The sequence below is a fragment of the Lycorma delicatula genome, chromosome 5 (genome assembly GCF_047948215.1).
Source record: "Lycorma delicatula isolate Av1 chromosome 5, ASM4794821v1, whole genome shotgun sequence".
Lineage (NCBI taxonomy): Eukaryota > Metazoa > Arthropoda > Insecta > Hemiptera > Fulgoridae > Lycorma > Lycorma delicatula.
In genome coordinates, this window is record NC_134459.1 from 38,024,709 (window position 1) to 38,045,830 (window position 21,122).

The window sequence follows — 21,122 nt, forward strand, 5'->3', positions numbered from 1 at the left end:
TATTCAAACGTATTTATTTTGTATTAAGATGGATAAAAATTTTATTAGAATATCTGAATCCTTCGTTAAGAAATAGACTTTTATTGAAAAAACACAAAATAAAGGACAGATGGAAATAGAAGCAAAATATTACATTTCTATTCATAAAATGAAATCACATACTTAAGTTTGGCCAATCGACCAATAGATATACAGAGTAACGCGAGAGGGAAAAAATAAGAAAAACATATTGGTAGCGTAATGTATCCATGTCTAATGGATCGAGAAACAAGCCAAAGCAGGATATAAATACAGCAAAATATTTGTGAAAAAAGTTTTAACATTTTTGGTCAACAAGTTTTCAAAATATGAAGCAAGACTGTTAGAAATGATGTTCAGCATCTCTTCATCCCTAAAACCGATTAACTTAAAACTTTGGAATTTTAAATAATTTAATAAAGTACTCTCATCGTAACTAAAGCCAATTTTTTTAACCTCTGTACAAAAATAATTCAAAATGGCAAAAATTACCCCTCCCCTACTTTTTCCAAAATTTAATTTCATCATTGCCCCACACATAGAGTTTTTTTTAGCTAATTTCAAAGAATTTATGTTAAGTTTATCCGGGGATATTAATCAACATACGAGATAACACACGTACACACATAAATCTTCTGGAAATTTATATTATTTTTTTACATTTGCTGCATTCAAACTTCGACATTAGTAAAAAAACAAAATCTGCATTCTGAAGTTTAAAAAGTAGCTACGTTCATTTTTAGACTATAATATTGTAATCATTTAATTGTAAAAAAAAACCTATTTATTTAAATGATTTCAAACACTCATATTATGGTAAAAATTGTTATCCAATCGGTTATCAAATCCAAAAACAAAAAATCTAATTTAGTCTGAAGATATAATTTTATACATAATTTCGTTCCCTCTACTTACACGTATGAATATTTTCTTTTAACTTAACAAAAATATAATAAAACGAACTTAAAAACGCACGAAATAGTAAAAAAAATGTTTCAATTCTTTAAATTTTGACATGTTGCTAAAAAGAATTTTTCTAACAGTTCTGCGAAAGTAGACCCATTTTCGTTATTTTATTTTAATATATTTTGTATAATTATTTTTTCACTCACAATTGTGACTCACTACGTAAGCCCGTATGAAAAACACACCAATACTAAGTCAACATAATTTCAAATTAAGGTTATGTTCTTTGTTGACCTTAAATTGAGCGTAACTGAAGGAGGACTCAACCAATTTTCATATATACAACTTCAGATGCAATACGTGAGCTGAAAGTTTGCCTCTCGACAATTGCTGTGTCTAGTGTAGCTACTAGCCATTGTACTGTATTTGCATTTTATAAACAAATGTGTCATGTTATTAGTAATCGGATAATGTCATCTGGTTAAATCACACCCTGATACACCCCGTTCACACGCCGTTCGTCCGTCCACCCTAAGCCAGCCAATAGTTTGGTTGACAAAGTCAAAGGCAAACTTTCATCTCACTTGAGTACACTACTACAACATAACTAAATTTCATTGAAACTGATCTAGTAGTTTTGGAGAATTTCGACCCATGCAATATTATACATGAATGTTATTTTTGAGACTTTTGAGCCACAAAATTTTATACATGAATGAAGTTTTTCGTACTCCTCATACTTTAAAATGTAAAGAAGATTCAATTTCACCACCGTGCAACCGAAAGTAATACTTTACTTTTCTTCGGGAAGTCGGTAAAAAACAAACTGCAACTTTGTAACCGTTAATTTGACGCCCATTTCAGAAAGTTGAAATTTAAATAATAATTTTAAGTTTTATTTTTATATAAAATATTGATGTGAAAAACAATCCTGTCCATATAAATAAAAGCCATTTTTTTTTTATAAACAAAAACAAGTAACCAGCTACATGATAAAAAAAAGTTAATTTTAAACGAAATAAAAATACCATTACCAAAACGTTTATTTATAATTCTAGCTTAAATTCAATTAATTTTTTTTTTAAATGTTCATTGCAAGTAAATGAATGAAGAACAGTATAATTAAATAAACAGGACTTTATTAAATAAAAATAATTTGTTATATATAATGGAAACTTAACTGATATGTATTAAAATCATGCCTCAATTAAACTGAATTTCTTAAAATTATGGTTTTATATGCCTTATTAATTTTCAACCTGATAATGTAATTGTTTTATTATTTTCTTTTAATTTTCAATTGTTGATTCCCTTTGATTTATAACTTTTGTCTAGTGATCTTGGAAAACTTTTCGGAAAAATTTAAGTAACAGATAATTATTGAATGAAGCCGTTAAGTTAATAAAACTTTTGTTGTTTTTTTTTATAGTTCTGAAATGTGTGTTACAAAATTTTTTTCAGGATATTTTAACATGTAAATATTTTTATTTAATAACTTAATTATATATATATATATAAGTGAATATTGTGTTAACTGTAGAGAGTTGGTACCTTTTTATTTCTTTGGAATGGACAGGCAATTTTTATGCATGGATTTTCAGCATTTAATAATAGTAATTTTTGTTTTTGAAAATAACATATTATTAACTAAAGTTATCGCGATAAAGTATCATAATTAACTTATTTTTTATTATAATTGTTTTATTTATTTTTAAAATAAAATAAAAAAGCCGGCAAAGGACTAAAAAACTTGCGAAAACTTCGAAAAGCGACGCTGTCCTTTATGTTCCAAAAAAAAAAAACGTTAAATTGGAAATAACACAGTTCCGTTGGTGAGTTTGGTAAAGGTAGACATTGATATTATATTTTCCCGTTTAGAGTACACACGTTTAGATTTCCCGTTTAGATTATAGCAGAGCTATAGCTCTGCTGTAGCTCTTTGTCATTGTCATTGATACTAGATAGCTGTGTGTGTGTGTGTGTGTGTGTGCGCGCGCGCGCGCGCGAGTGTGTGTGTGTGTGTGTGTGTGTGTGTGTGTGTGTGTGTGTGTGTGTGTGTGTGTGTGTGTGTATGTGTGTGAGCGTGCGTTGTTGGCCTATAAATTACCTTATATCTCCAGAATTATTGGACCGAATTTGTCCAAACTTGGTCAGATTACTTCTATATATGGGAAATTGATACCATTAAACTTTCAACTTAAAAGGTCATGGGAGTGAGACTGTAGAGCAAGGCCACCCTCACAGTATCTCGATATTTCGCCTAATTAAGGTCATATTTTTCTTAGGCGCATTTTTTAATAATAAAAAAATTACAATATTTGCAAAAAATATTTTTGCAAAATCGCATCTCCCGCCCCAAAAATTCTGTTGTATTTGATTGCTATGTTGTGACGTCACAGGGCAGCGGTAGTATTATATAAATGAATAATATTTAAAGTGTAAAAAATTACTCGGTTTGGCTAGGTCATGGACTCGATCGACCGGTTCACTCGGTACCTGGTGCGTTAAACCTCTTGGCTACATCAGTTCAAGCGAAATTTGTTCTGTGAAAATACAGTGAAATTACTGTAAAATACCGTGAAATTACAATGAATTTAATTGTTAAATTACATTAATTTAGTTAGTTCCGACCGTCGCCGCTAGTACCGTCAAACCCGCGCGAATTAAATACGGTATACGCACGCGCTTTTATTAGAATCATTGAATTAAATAAACGAAAAAATATTATATTTAAATAAAATTATAAATATTTTTTAATTATTTGTGTGTGTAAGCCATGCATCAGAAACAACCCACAGTGTAGGAGACTTTACCGTGTGAATCAACACGATTCACACTTATTTACGGTGAATTTGTGTTCCATAACCTTTTTATAACCGTAATAGAAGTTAAGACAGAATTTTTTAAGTATAATTATGCTGGAATTACTGTAAAATAATAAAATCTCTTGTGCTATTGTTATTTTCTGTTATGTGCGCGCGCGCGTTTGTGGGTGGGTAGGTATGCGCGCGCGCACATGCGTGTGCTAATAGCGTAAAGGCTTCCATTATTCTCAAAACTCAAATTTTTATTAAAGTGGAATATCATATAATAAGCTTGTAGAAATGCTGCAAGAAGCATAAAAATAATTGTTTTCAAATTCTCCTTTTATATACAAGGATGAAAACACCTTATTAATTATTACTGTCCATTCATCCGAATATTGCTTCTTTGTATTCAAAGCTCATTTTCCGGTACGAATCAGGTAATTTCTAGAAAGATTTTTTTTTATCTTATATTACATTTTTTAATTTAATCTTTTGTTGAGTCTCTGGTTTTTATTTAATAATTTGAAAAACTTATAAAATATATTTCTCTTATTCTATAATTGCATTTTAAATCGGCTTAAATTAATAATAATTTATATGCGGTTATCACATTAAATTATTTAATACATATCCTTTGATGAAAAGAGACGTGATTCGAATTTAATATATTTCCTTTATTGTCTACTGTAACAAATAAGATGTAATGTTATGCAAATATAAATAGCAATAATAATTTATTTCTAAGAAGAGTTACACAAAGAGAAACCTACACATGTTATATAATGGATGACTTTTAAAATATATATTTCCACTATTAAAAAAAAAAATGAGTTATCTTGGTTTTAAAACTGTACATGTAATAAAGAAACTTTCTTTCCGATAATATGAGTCATACTTTATTTAACATCTGTCCCTTTCTTTATCTTCATTAATCCAATTAATGTCGCTTCGATTAAAGTTTTTACAGACGGGAGATAAATATCGAATTATCACCAAAAATTATAAGTATTAATTACACTATAGATTGCTTAAATTAAATAAAAAGTTTACTTTATCAACTTAAGTTTTAATTTTTAATTTTATAAGTTTTTAACGAAAAATTAATTAATATCGGCTTTAAAAAGTAGTGAATAAGTAAAACGTATTTCAGAATTTAACAAAAAATGTAACCCGAAGTGATGATAATAATAAACTTATTATGGCTTTCATCCCAAAATCATAAAATAATCTAATCGTAATATTAAGGGGAAATCAACCTAAGTCGAAATTAAAGACGTTAGATATATTTTGAATACTGAAGCAGAATATAAAGACGTAAATTGGAATGTACGCAATCGATTAAATTAGTTTTAATGATCACAATAAGGAAAAATGTACACGAATCCCTCTCTAAACGATATAAGATCAAACTGAAGAATCCTGAAATGATCTGAATATCTGTGAAAAAAAGTTTTTACCACTTCTGCTTCTTATTTAGCTTTGTTTTATTAGATTTTATGAATTTCTATATAATCATATCTACAGATAAAGTTAAGATTAATAAAATTAATATTTATACGGTTAAAACTTTCATTGTTATGTATTATCCTCCTCAAATTCGAAAGTTGTAATTTAAATTAAAAAAATCTGATGTTGGTACTACATGACTTCCTTGTACGCCTATTAATTTACATATACACATTTTTTGCTGCATTTCATTTAAACTTATTTCATTTGAAAATGAGATACGATCTTCCAATTCTTTAATGAAGTGGAGAGTTACACAATTGCTAAAATATTAGTTTTTATTAACATCAAATATTTATACAATTATTAATTCAACAATCTTACCTGAAACATTAGGATGGAGTAAAAGTCCCTTCATTACTCTTTAAATAAATGTAAGTCTTATATCTAACTGATACTATGTTGTTTAAATAATTATGATAAAACCATCAAAAAAAAAGAAAACAAAAACGAATAATCAGATGTTTCACCAAATCTGATGGGGACACTAAATGACTTCCTTGTACGCCTATTAAATTACATATACAAATTTTTAAAAGTATATAAAATGTTATTTCATTAATAACTGATTTTGTTTTTTTTATTGTTATTATTGAATTATTATTTATTGTAAAACATTTTTTACAATCAGTGGTTAATAACTGTTAATAAATCAATATATTTAAATTAAAAAAAGAGATTGAATTAAAAAAAGTCGGATTCGAACCGATGTGCCTTCACATCGGTGCCTTGTAAGTCCAAACATTTCGTTAATTAAAATTTTATTTGTCTATAACTCTGAAACCAATGAAAATAAGTACCTCTTATGATATATCGTTGAAAAGCTCTCAATTAGGGCTAATTACTGCATTTAAACAAAAGTTCAAAATCCAATGTTTTGGGGATTTTGGGATTTTGTTTCTTGATTTCGCGAAACCCGGCTACGATTAACAGCACTTGATAATCGTTCTAGATTCGATCTCTTCTTAGAGGGCATAATGAAAAATATTGAAAAACTACATGGAAGATAGAAGAAGAAAAATGAATAATGACGTTATGTACAAAAAAAGAGGAAATGACGAAGAAGGGAATATACAAACTTTATAAATATTTGAAAAAACTAAAACTTTATAAGACAGAATACTAGTAACTATAGCAGTCATTTTACTTCATTATATTTTTGTTCCCATGGTGACAGAAATATAATAGAGAAAAAGGATTAATTCTTGTTTTTTTAATGAATATCTTTAATTCACAACTTCACCTCCAAGGGGACTAGGGTCTCAATCTATTGCTTAAAACCTTCCCTGGGATAACACGAATGTATCCTGAAATTTTGAAATCAATCGGTCGGCTGGTTCTCGCGTGATACTGTTGACAATAAACAAACAGACAATTTTCGCATTTATACTATTGCAAATTCTCCTTACAATCGTAGTCATCTTATAAAACATTGAAATCATTTAAGTCAGATATCCATCGGACAATTCCCAACAATTAAGCGATTACTGCATGACTGGGATGGAGACTATAAGTATTTATTACATTATTTCAACATTTTTACTTGTTAAATCAATATCGATCTGAAGCAGCATTATTTTTTCCTAATTTAATCCAATTTACATGTCACTCATCTGTGAGATATTTCATGTTCACAGAAAAATGAAGTCTCTGCTTTCGCTCATTCAAATTTTTTTTATATTTTTCATACGTTAACAACTTATCTAGTGGGTGTACGTATTATCTACAGCTCTTTAAATTAACAAAAAAAGTGTTTTAATGAACTGCTGAAGGAAAAAATCGAAAATTTTTAATTGCAAAGAACCTTTTATATAAAATAGCATTTAGAATGCTTTTTTATAAAAGGTATAAAAGTGAGTTTAAGTAAGAATGAAAGAAGTGAATTTTTTTTTAATAAAATTATTCAACATTTTTATAGAAGCTCAAAATAAAGAATTAATGTTAGTATAGATGTAATAAAAGTTAAGATCTTTCAATTTTTTTTTGTGAAACTTAACGTTAAAAATCAATAGTTTTTAAAAACAGCAAGTATAGAATTAGTATTCAATCCATAAGAAAACTTTCGATTAATCTCGAAAAAACTTTTTGTAATTTTATATTTTGTCGTATAATACAAAGTTGAAAGAATGTCGGTCGTGTTTATCGCATAAAATCACAAATTTTGCATCTATCAGAAATTAATTTATAATACGTTTTACATGTTCGATCATAGCGAGCAAGAACAAACGAAATTAAATTAAAATGACCGGTGTTATTTTCTTTATATTTTCCCTCCGCCAAGTATTCTCCTTAATAAATTATTTTTTCAGTTTTTTAAAATAGAAAATATAGCTGCATCATTTGTAAGCATGTACGGTCATGTACGGTTGTGTAAATAAATTAGTACGTGTGAAAGTAAAGCTCAGAATTGTTACCGTGGTAGACGTATATAAATTGGTCACTTTCCTTTTTTTGGCATCTAACTTTTAAATTGCAGATGTAAAAGCAAAAATGTTTCAAAGAAAAATATTCTGCATTACCTGATTCATAACTTATCTCTATTATGTTTTATTATACGTTTTCCTTTGTTAACAAAGGTATTTTAAAATACCAAAAAATAATAATATTATCTGAATGAAATATTTATTGCAAAAGCCGTATAAAAATAAAGTTAATAAGATCGGTAACCTCTCGTGATTCAAAAGGCATATTAAAAGATATAAGAAATGAATATCTGTAACTTTAGGTTTATATTGTGACAATTTTACTTTATCAAAATTTATTTTACTGAATGGCTCACGAAGAATGTATCAAACTTTTAAGACATTTTCTACTGGTGAAAAGAATGTTCATATGTACATTGGTTCGGAAACGATCGTTAGCGAGTGGTGCTGGCGAAAATTTCGGATTTGATAACTAGAATATGGATACCGGTGTACTTTGGTGGTCTGGGTTCAGTTAACAATAAATTTCAGGAAACCTTGGCCTGAGTTCGTACAAGACTACACCGATTTATACACCGTATCACCCTCATCCTATTGAGCCACGGAGTAGTTTATTGTTGACAAGTTGAACATACAGCTCACACATTAGGAACAGGAAAAGATGAAAACAAGAAAGAATGATAAAAAGGTGATTCTCTCTTTTTCTGTATACCTCCGGAACCACAAGAAGATATTACTTCAGAGGATGAATGAGGACGATACGTATAATTGTAAATGAAGTGTAGTCTTGTAAAATTTCAGATTTACCATTTCTGAGATGTGTGGTTAATTGAAACCCAACTACCAAACAACACCGGTATCCACAATCTAGTATTCAAATCCGTATAAAAATAACTGCCTTTACAAGGATTTGAATCTTAGAACTCTCGTCTTCGAAATCAGCTGATTTGGGATGATGAGTTAACAACTAGACCAACCCGGTGGGCTTAAAGGAAAGAACTAGTTTGTTTCTTTGCATTAATATCAGATGAGTCACATTTCCAGCAAGGTTATATCAAAACTAGATTTTTTGTTTGATTTATTCTTGAAAGGAAACAATTCATTATTGTAATCCAGTAGAAATAAATTAATATCATTACATATAGTATTATTTACTAATAAATTTATTGTTATATCAGTTAAACAAAACAATAAAATAAAATTTATATAATGTTTTAGATATTTTATTTACGGGAATTGATATTAGTTATTTATCTATAATAACATAATTAGGCGGACTCCTGTCAAAAATTATTCTAGATATAATAAGTGTCAAATAAATATACGATAAGAAATATTAATGAGTATTTACGGTAAAAAAATAGAAATCTACATAGGAGAGCAGGTCTCGTTTAGGATAAAAATATTTCTCATTAAATAATTTTTACCATAAATAAGAAATAAAAAAGGTCAATTAAATCAATGAAGATCATTAGTAAGATAGATCTAATTTATCTGTATAAAAGAACTAACAAAAAATTATCTAATTTAATCACGAATTGAAATCGATAATAATGTTTACTAATAAATTATGTTATAATTTGAGTGTTTGACAATACTCTAATGCATACTTTTTTAATATTTGTTAAAAAAAATTCTTATTTGATAAAATATCTTTAATAAGATTATATATAACGCATATATAAGAAGAATAAAATAGAAGTATTTATTATGAAGAAAATAAATAACAAAACCGTATGATTTCCAATGACGATTTACTATACCGTAATTGGCTTTAGGGCTTCACAGCTTTTAAAAGCACAAACTATCATTATCCGGGAATGATGTAAAAAAATGGATAGTATTAGTTTTTATTTGAACGTTAACAGTCTTATTGTGCTAAGCTTCAGTAGGCGGACACAAATTATAGCCTGTATTTTCCAGTACTACCCTCTTTTAATCTATAAAATCAACAAGACGAAAAGTGTTTAAATTATAAATTATTCTGTACAAACTCAGCAACAGAACCATTAAATTATTTACAATTTTTATTTTTTTTTTTATTTTTTTTTTTTATTTATTTAGTTTGCCTGCTGAGGACCATATTTTTCATTAATTTCTCTTTCTTATGGGCGTATTCTTTCCTTTCCTGATTTTCCAATATTTCATTATTTTCTTTGTGTTTGTCTTCTCTCCTCTGACCTTTTTTCTTCTACTGGTTTCTTCTTTCTCTTTCTCTAGAAAATTCTTGCAATCTTGTGCCAATTTTTTGAACGTTGTATTATTATTTCGAACCTTCTATTATTTCTTCAGATATATTCATTTTTTTTTTTAGGATTTTGAACCAATGAGGTCCATTAATTTCCGTTCTTTTTGTTGTAAATATGATTAAAGATTTGTTTTGTAATCCTGTTATCATTAATTTTCATTAGTAGCCGAAGAATTTGGCCATCTATTTTTCCGATGGTATCTGGCATTTTATAATCTTCATTTCATTTATAAAGAACTTTAGTGCTTTTGAATCTGTATTCGTTTTCAGTTATTTATTTTACTGATCCTAGGATTTTTCTTTCTCTATTTTCCTATTCTATTTATTTCACCTGATTTCAAAATTAAGATGCAATTTGATGCGTATACGCGTTAGAGCATTTTAATGCCTGATTTTGGTTTTTATTGAGATGTTATTTTTTCATGTATGTCTATACATAATCTTTTTTGTTAGCAGGCTTTCCATTGTATAATTTTTATATATCTTTTTTTTTCATATAACTAAAGCACACTCAGTTAACTAATGCTTTGACTAGTGCTGGTCCATTTTGAATGAATTACCTTAGGTTAAAATAAAAATCATTTAATATAACAAAACTTTAATATAATTATAAAAAAAAATTAGGCTGTCAAGTTTGAGGCAGTTAAAAATCTTGGTAAAGTTTCAGATAAATTTAATTTGTACCGCTATTTAAATTGTTGTATTTTTTGTTGAAAGTATCTTTTGTTAAATAGTCGGTCAATTCCAGTTTTCTCGTTTTTGTTTAAGTGAATTCTTTTTAACTATTGATTTGTTTTATTTCTCCCAGATATTTAAAATTTTGACTGTTGTTTTTTTCCAAATTTCGTATTTAGAGACCTGAGAAAATCGTTGTTGTTGGGATGAATTCCGTCTTGTTGGAGGAAATTTTTAGCCCTACTTTCTCTTCGATATCCTTTAGAGAAAAATCCTTTTTTCGATATCCGTTTTGAGAATCTCCAAGAAAATTACAATATCGTCAACAAAGAGTAGGGAGTTATTATAATACCGTTCAAATTTAATACTATTTTTATTTATTTTTTTTATTTAATATAATTTACACGTTTCGCAATTTCCAAACCGCATCATAAAAATTTAAGATTCTAATATCATAATTTGTTAATACGTGTATTTTTATTCTAATTTTGTTATTTTTTTATTGGTTTTAATAATGAATTAGACGACATAGATGTTTAAAAATGTATTTAATTAGCGTATATTTTTTTTTTTTTTCATAAACAATATATCAGTTAATTTAATTTAGATGATGATGTTCTTGTTTTGCGGTTCAGCAAAACAAGAAAATGTAAAAATTAACCATTAATTTGTAACTATTTTGATTTTTTTTTTGTTATAGATAAAATTTTACTGTGTAATTTTATATACGTCTATACACACAAACATATACATATATATTAAACAAGCTAAATATATTGTTTATCACATTTTCATCATAACTTTCTTTAGCGTGCCGCAATGGTATATAAAATTACATCTTATTGCAAGTCAAGCGCAAAAAAAAACGAAACTATAATACTAACACTTTTCTTTCCTATTATACTAGCAAATATTAGCATAATTAAACAATTAATTATAAGACACGCACACTCATTCTCAGCCCACACAGCCTAGATTGCACATTATTATATCGGATTGCGTGATTTTTTGATCAAATACATAGCACTTATCAGCTTATTAAGTGTATTAATTTAATAAATTTAAACAAAATTTAACACAACTAGCAATTTTATAAACAATTAAATATGTTAATTTAATAAACATTAACTGTGGTACCTTATAAAATAATAGTCTTACAATATTTTTTAATTTCAATAGAATTTTTAAAAACCTTTTATGCAGTACAAAGCTCAAAAATAAAAATTCATTGTAATTTTCTTTAAATTTAATTATAACGTTAATTATTTCTATTTATTAATGAAGCTCACCTGCGTGGTTTGCTACTATGCCTGAATCATACTTTTATCGAAGATCTTTTCGAAAAGACTTTTCGTAGAAAAGTACGGAAATACTTTCGGTCCCATGGTGCGAGTGGGGGATGAAAATGAATTTTCTTTACCTTTTGAAGTATGAGAAGTACAAAAATACCATTCACTTAAACTGGGGTTTACCTATATATATCCCTACGTATAAAATTGTGTGGCTCAAAAATCTCTAGAACTACTAATAGTAGTGTATCTACTACTAATGTATAAACTACTGTAGTCGTCTGAAGTTGTGAACATTTGATGAAGATTGATCGAATCCTTCTTGAATTAAGCTCAATTTAAGGTGAAAAAAATTTGAGCGGTTAAGTTAGAAGCATGGTTCATTATGATGCTGCAAGTTGAAACGTTGACGTATCTTTATCTTTATTTGCGGTATATATTATTAGCAATATAATATCAAATTAAACAAATATAAATTAAAATCAAATTAAATTAACGAAAAGTCTGTCTTTTTGTGCAAAACAGTGCAAGAGTTTGTTTTTTTCAGTAGAACTTTTTTCCGTTTTCCTACTTATCAAATGTAAAAGAAAGATTATATGGAACAAATAAAGAATGAAGTTAAAAAAAAGAAAAACGATAACAATTTTTCAAATATTCGTCTAGAAAATATTTCTTTCCACGTTTCCAAATATTTTTTTATAATTATTTAGGAATATTTTGGAGACAAATCCAAGCAGATTCCATTTATTTATGTTCGAATCTCAAAACGTGCACTAAGTTAACGTGAATAATTAACTGAATATTCTAGTTAATAATTGAAAATTATAGATTGAAGATTTTAGTTAATAATATTCATAAACCTAAGAGTAAATTATTTTGTTAAAATTAATTATTCATCAAAGTTAAGAACTTAAAAATAAATAAAATAACTAAAGAAATTGTCAAGAACCATTATATAAAATAAACTTAGATATAAGAAGAGATTTATTTTGATTGTTAACACTCATCATCAGTTTTTATAGAAGAATTAGTCAAAATAAATATTCAAAACTCAAAAAGGGAACTTAAAAAGTTACACAAAAAATTGTTTTCTGTATTATTTATAAAATTAAACAATTCTATACACTAACAAAAGAAAAATTAAATCAGTTCAACTGGAGAGTTTAATTGTATAATAGAATATATAATAAACTTGTTTTTTTCTTTCCGCTTTGACTGATCACAGTTAGTTTATATTACTCTTGTTAATTTTCGGTTTTGTTTTATTTTATAAAAACAGGCTAATCTTTTTTTATAACTTCAAAAATCTTATCTTCAGTTAAGTATTATATATTTTTTTTATTAATTTCTCTAAAACGAGCTTAATGATGATAATTGCTTAATAATAGAAATGTGCAATATATATATATGTATGTATATGTAGCTTTTTAGTTAATATGAATATTTTTTGAGCATTACCTTCTTTTATAATCAATTTAGCATAGTTCATTCTTAATAAATTATAATTAACTGTAATATAAATTTAATATAAATAATAATATGTATATATTAATTAACATTTCCAGGCCATCATAAGTATAAAAGATAATGACAGTTTAGCAGCAATGTTGGCAGCAGAAGTACAAGCAGATCTTCTAATTCTTATGTCAGATGTCGATGGAATTTATACAGCTCCACCATGGGAAGAAGGTTCTAGATTTATACACACATATACATCAGATATGCACGATATAGTAAAATTTGGAAAGAAATCTAAAGTCGGTACAGGTGGAATGGATTCTAAGGTTAGTATTTTTTTATTTTTTTTTATTTTACACGACTGCCCAAAAAGGAGAATAATAATGTGATTAAAGTGTATGAATCTATGAATGTACGCATGTTTATTCCAATGTAGTTGCTCAACAGCTGAACCGATTTAGACGTATGACCACGCGTTAGAATCCTTACGTTACTGGAAGTGTCATAGATGTGTGTGTGTGTGTGTGTGTGTGTGCGTGTGTGTGTGTGCGTGTGTGTGTGTGTGTGTGTGTGTGTGTGTGTGTGTGTGTGTGTGTGTGTGTGTGTGTGTGTGTGTGTGTGTGTGTGTGTGTGTGTGTGTGTGTAGACATATATATATATGTGTGTGTATATATATAAACATATACATATATAATGTTTAAATAAATTTAAAAAATTATATTATTTACAAAACTGTCACCTGCACGCTTATTCCATATTAAAGAGCAATGTTTTTTTTGGCAGTCGTGTTTATAAATTTTTAATATTTAACTGTTGGTTTTAAATCGGTGAATAGTTTTTTACATAATTAAAAATATTACAAAAGAACCCTTAAAACCATTTCCAAGAATGAAAATCTTTTATTGTTTAATAATAAAGTAGAAAGAAAATTTACTGTAATTTTTTTTGTCATTATACAACTTTATGTTTTGAGAATAAAAATGTTAACATATAATTAAAAGGTCTAATCGTTTTTTCTATTTTGAAGTATTTTTTTTATATTCAAAATTAATTATAATTATTTTGAATTAAAATAGTTTTATAAATATTGTTTACGTTGCTTCCTATTTCTATACGGGTTTAAGATTTTAATCGTTATTTTCCTAAAAATAATTACAACGATTTTTAGCGTTTCTTCTTTTTATAAACACAAAGTAAACTCAGCTTGCTCATTACATACATATAATTAAAATAATTAAAGACCGTATAACGAATTTCTTTACTACGATTACAGAAACGTAAAGGCTCTGAAAATGCTTTATGTAGTTACAAGCTGAATTATTTAATTAAAGGAAACTATAAGAAATTTACTACGAATAATTAAAAACTTATGGTGTAAATAATTTATCTTATACATGATTATAGTCGAAAATAAATTTAATATGTCATTTTATTCTTTAATAATTATATTTTTTTGATATTCTAATTTAAATATGAATATATATTCATGTTCTATCTTAAAATATCTTTATAAAAGACCTCTCTTAAATTACAAAATAAGTCTACTCAAATTATTCTGCTCCCGTAAACTCGATCTTATATATTTCCATAAATCATCTTAATCCAGTCTTAAATAATCAGTTATTTATAAATTAAACTTTTCTCTTTTAAATCATAAAATTTCCATTAACTTGTAATATCAACTTATATCATTCGAGTATATCTGCTTATTCTGGTAAAAGGAAATCCATAATTTCCGCTTAATAAAAAGAAAATAGATACTTCAATAACATAAATTTAATTTTAAAGTTTTTGAATAGATTCTTAAAATCATTCATTTAAATAATGATATTTTGTACAAACTGATGGTATATTTAAATGAAAGTTACAAACATTGCTACAGTTTTATTAATAAAATTTAGTAATTTTTTACCAACTTTTCAAAGAAAAGTACGGTAAAAGTTACAATAACATATTGGGATTAGGGAGAAATGAATTTTCTTAATGTTTTGAGCGACAAGGAATACGAAAATACCTTTCTCTTAAATTGTAGTTTCCTTTTATATTTTTAGGCCTATGTATAAAATATTTGACTTGAAAATTTCCAAAACTACTAAATCAGTTTCATTGAAGAATAGATATGCTGTAATATCTGAATTTGTAAATGTAAAAATTTGTTAGAGATTGGTTGAGTCGTTCTTGAGTTACGCTCAATTTAAGGTCGAAAAAATTGAGTGGGGCAAGTTAGAAGCGTGGTTCGTTATCACACTTCAACTTGGAACATTTAGGTTTCTTTATCTGCAGTATCTATTGTTAGCAATATTAAACCAAACTAAAAAAATATTAAAACAAGTTTATTTATTTATTTATAATTATGAATATTTTGAAAGTCTTCAGAATCCGCATGCATCTTTCTGGATTCGGGGTCTGTAGGTAATTGCGTTCCTAGTTCGTGATGCAAGATTTTTTTTTAATTTTCCCATATTAATAAGGTTGTGTTTTATTTTCCACAAAAATATAACATAAATAATAATTTTACCTTGGTTCTTTTCCTCCAGTTCTTGAAATTATAATAGAATTATGTTAGAATTGTAGTAGAGTATTCAAAAAGTGGCGTAACCTTACGGGAAAATGAGTAAGTTACAGTAGTTATTGGAAGCGGCCTTCATTATGCGATTCACATAATCGAATACGACGTTGCATGCTCTTAAACACATATTGTAACATTTTTTGAGGAATTGCAGCAACACATCTTACAATTTCGCTCTGCAATTCGGGAATGGTGTGAGAATGACTTTTGTATGTAGCATCCTACTTATGGAATATTCCCACAAGAAAAAGTAAGGAAGGAATAAATCAGGAGACCGAGGGGGCCACAACCCCTTCGAAATCACATATCCATAAAAATACTGATCCAAGAAAGTCGTAGTGTAGTTGGCTGTATGAGCCGTAGCATTGTCCTGTTGAAAGCACGTATACTCTAGCCGGGCTGCAGGTATAGTGTTTATAAATTGTTACACCATCTGTATGTAACGCTCACTGTTCACTGTACCATAAAAGGATGTCATGAAGATCATCCTACGTGACATTTCACACTCACTTTTTATCCGTGCAGGGGAAACTTGTGCTGCTTGTGTGGATTTTCCGTACATCAAATGCGTGTATTCTGTGCATTCATGTATTCATCAAGGCGGAACCATGTCTCGCCAGACCAAAACCAGTCATCGAGTTCTTCCCCATCTGGCGTTACAGATGATATAAACCGCTGACAGAAAGCTACACGTTTTCCAGTGTCTACAGGTAACAACGCTCGAACAACACGAATTCTACACGGATGCATCTTTAAACAATTGCTTAACGCCGCGTAAGCACTACCAATGGAGATACCAGACTGGCTAGACAGACGTCTTCTAACTTATAGGCAACTTCTTGCGACAAATAGAATATGTAGCTTGCACGTCGATCATTTTTTCTGGTGTTACCACTTTCGGTCGACGACTTTTGGCTGCATCTGCCACATTCCGTGCCTCTTAGAACATATCGAATAGTCGCATGATGGAGGACTTGTTTGGTGCATCCACACCATAATTTTCTGTGAAGGCATTCTGGGTCAGGGCATTAGTGGCACATCTAATCTATTGGGAGACGATAAATATTCTCTGATGCGTTCTGTAACCCCGTTTTTCCACAATAAAACTTGCAACAAAGAAGGAAACATTCTTCTATAAGGTTGCATCACTTTTTGAACACTTATTATTTTTAGTGAACGTAATTTTTTCGTTAATTCACTATCATTTTAAATATCACTATTTAATTCAGTGCTACTTTGATTTCAATTTAAATATCACTTTCGTTATTATAAAGTTGTATATAATTTGTATATTTAATGCTAATTAGCCAGGGTTAGTAAGCAAAGCGATTGTTAATTTTGGAAAATACCTATCTCAGATTACCATTTACCATAAATACCAGCGCAAATATTAGCGTAAATTACAAATTACCAATTATCACCTAACGCCAATATTCCATTCTCTGTTTTTTTTTGTTTTTTTTTTGGTTGTAATCATTCATTCAAGTCTACTTTCCCAACAAAATATTGGAAAGGAAGTTGTGATACCGTTTCATAAACTATTTATAACATACACTTTTTTATTGTTTGTTCCTTTCTGTAAGTTTAAACATCAAGAATTGGTAACCCAGTTGTGTAACAATAAGTCCTACTCATTCTCTCAATATGCCTATATGAATGGCGTCGATTTATTGTGTGATGTGACAGTCATTTTGAATCAATTTTTTTTACTTCTCTTAGTGCTTCTTATCAGTCACAGAATCTGATCGATCACTACGAGGTTTATCCTCACCGTTCGCTTTACCAGCTTCTAACGCACAAAATTTTATTGCCCACGTACTCACAGTAATTCGATCAACAATTTCATCACCATAAACGGTTTCTAGATGACATGAATGTCACGACCGTTCACTATTTTCGCTTTAAAAAAATTCTATTACTGTATAATGTATGTCGTTGACGTAACAGGCGTAACGACTCCATAATAATGATGACGGGCAGAAAATGAAAGGGTTTGAATTAACGAGTTTTGGGATGTTAGTATTAGAATGAAACTACAACGTCACTTAGGTGCATTTTTATTCTTCCATTTCCAGTTACGTTTCAGTATACAATATACTTTATATTTATATACATAAATATACACACACAAGTATATAATCAACAGTTGTGGTATGTATTGCTGCTATTTTCTGAAAGCTCAAGACAAAACCCGCAAGTATCATAATTGAAATAAACTACACACCATGATAATGCTATAATTTTGTGGCGACAATGTATACATACGTTATCGGTAATGAAGTTTAGCCGTACGAAAAAAGGAAAACAGTCCTTCTAATGAAAAACTTCGGAAGATAATGGAAAGCTTTTAAGGAAAAATAATTAAGGCGTAATCTTGATACTATTAGAGAGAAAAAATGATCTCACAGTTAAAAAATGCGAAAATCATGTGTTTATCAAATTTTCTTTACATAGAAATATAAAAATAGAAAGAAGTATAATATTAAACAGATGATGTTAATTTTTTGTCTCCTAAAGTACTTTTTTACTTCCTTGTACGAAGTAAAGAAAGTATTGTGATCGCGAAAAATTTCGATTTTCAGATTTCGACGAAAATATACCTTTTGACCATCCCTGAATCCATTTTGACTAGTTTCGGCGTGACATCTGTACGTACGTATTTATCTCGCATAACTCAAAAACGATTAACCGTAGGATGTTGAAATTTTAGATTTAGGACTGCTGTAACATCTAGTTGTGCAATTCCTCTTTTAATTGCAACTGACTGAGCCAAAAGTGTCCAAAAAAGCCGAAATTCCAAAAACTTTGAATTTTGGACTGTTTCTTAACGGCAGTAATAAGCCCTCATTGAGAGCTTTTCAATGATATATCATAAGTGGTATTTATTTCTTTAGTTCCAGAGTTACAGCCAAATAAAATTTTAATTAATGAAATATTTGAATCTTACAAGGGGAAGACACATAGGTTCAAATTCAATTTAATCTCCTGTTTTTAAATTTGATATATTGATTTATTAATAATTATTAACCTCTGATTGTAAAAAAATTATAATAAATAATAATTCATTAATACAATAAAAATAAAAAATCAGAAGTTATTGATGAAATAAAATTTTATATACTTTTCATTTAAAAAAAAATGCGTATATGTAATTTAGTAGGCGTACAAGGAAGTCATGTAGTATCCACATCAATTTTTTTTTAATCAAACCCTTCTTTTAACTTATTAGTATAATCTCCATTAAAAAAGAAAGAAAAATGTTTTATAGTTGAGAACCTCCTGCACTACTTAATAGAATACTACAGTGTGACAGAAATTAAGAAATGTGAAATAATGTAATATAATTCAGACTGTTACAAAGAATATTATAAATTATTTCAAACTTTAACGCAAGTCGCTATATCATCTCACGGTGTGCAGATGACACTTTAAGGACGTATAGCTTACTTACAAAGTAAAACTCTAGTTACAAAATACAATAAATCAATTTGATGTATACATATATAATTTTGTACAACATTCATAATATTTTTCCCTTCATATAGGATAACAAGCGTTTTTACTACATCTGTAATTAGAAAATACTTGCCAGTTAATTTTTTTTTTTTTTTTTTAATAAAAATGTTGAAGCATTATATTTTCATGCATAGAAATAAAAAATCTGATGTGGGCACCACATCACTTCCTTGTACGTCTATTAAATTACATAAACATATTTAAAAAAATGAAAAGTACATATAATTAATTTGTAATCTTTCCTGCTACATCCTATACAACTCCTGCATGATTTAATTAGATAAGAATACTTTTTTTAAATTATTAAAATAAATATTAAAATAAACATCAAATAAATAAGCTTCGTTTGTTGATGTGTAGTACGAAATTATGAAGAGCCGATAAATATATATTTTTTTTAAATAAGTTTTAATAAAACATAAATTTATTTTTTTTTTCTTTTATGAAGTATACAAATAAATATCGGCCACACAATTAAAATATGTGTTTGTTTTTTTTTTGTTTAATATATTTTATTAACTAGTTTTGACTATTTTTTTATTAGTAACGAAATAAAAAAACACTTGGTTAATTTTCAAAATTATTTCAGTAATGAATGATGAATTCAAAATAATAAAGCTATATGTTATTATGTATGGTTCAAATTTAAACAAAAAACAGTGGGCAAAAATTTAAAACTCATCAGAGAACAAAATAATGAATGGATTGGATAAAACCCAGTATAAGAGATAATTTACAAAAATAATGATAATATAAAACAACAGGATCATCAGCCTACAAATTTAGTTCAGCCACTGATGTTTCAAATGAAGGACAACTATTTAGCGACCAAATTCTCTTTTCATTTAACATATATATGTCAAAAAATTTAATTTTGTTTGTTTTTTCAAAAGGTTGAAGCAGCAACTTGGGCACTTGAACGTGGAGTAAGTGTCGTTATATGCAATGGAATGCAGGAAAAAGCGATTAAAACTATCATAAGCGGAAGAAAGTTAGGAACCTTCTTCACAGAATCATCAGCTGTTGGATCCGCACCGGTTGAAGTTTTAGCAGAAAATGGTAAGAAACTCGTAACATAAAGAATATGTTAATTTTATAATTTTTACTATTTAATAATAAAGATTTTAATATGAAATCTAGATTATGGAAAACTGGACAGATCTTACGACCGTAAAAATTGATTTATTTCACGGGTCTCGACCTAATTTACCTAGAAAAAATACAAGTGTATACCCAAATTGCTAATTAATCTTCAAAAGTACTCATTTATAATTCAGCAATGCCATAAAGTTACCGCCGCAAAAATTTTAAAATCAAATTCATTACTCCTAAACCGTTTATAATTGAAATTAAATTGTAATTTATTAATAAGAAATAACTGAGATATTGTAATTTATGGACGATACAGCCTTGGGCTTTTCTCGTGAAGAAATATTACTTTCCCGACGAATATAGCTAGAGCAGGAAATATTAAAGAGAAAAATATAGTGATCATATGAAAAATGGGGTAGCGGATTTTTTTGCAACTTTACATTTTAGACCCAACTAGTTAATCTTTTTTTCCCATCCTTTTTTAACAACATAAGGCCAACCGGTAAACGCCTAGAAGACGTTGCCTCGGTTGACCTTATGTAACGTGGCGATATCTAACCACCATCCTTCAGCATTGTTCACCCATTGGACCTTCCCAACGGGGTCCCTCCTGGT

The 21,122-nt window shown here is 28.2% G+C and overlaps 1 protein-coding gene across 2 annotated transcripts in view; it reads left to right on the forward strand.

The window, feature by feature from the left end:
* Positions 1-21,122, forward strand: part of P5CS (Delta[1]-pyrroline-5-carboxylate synthase) — a 264,054-nt gene that overhangs the window by 163,295 nt on the left and 79,637 nt on the right. For both annotated transcript variants that reach the window (XM_075365901.1, XM_075365902.1), the window contains 2 exons: positions 13,438-13,656; positions 20,309-20,474. In XM_075365901.1, the coding sequence (XP_075222016.1) occupies positions 13,438-13,656; positions 20,309-20,474 (385 nt within the window). The remainder of the gene's footprint in view (positions 1-13,437; positions 13,657-20,308; positions 20,475-21,122) is intronic.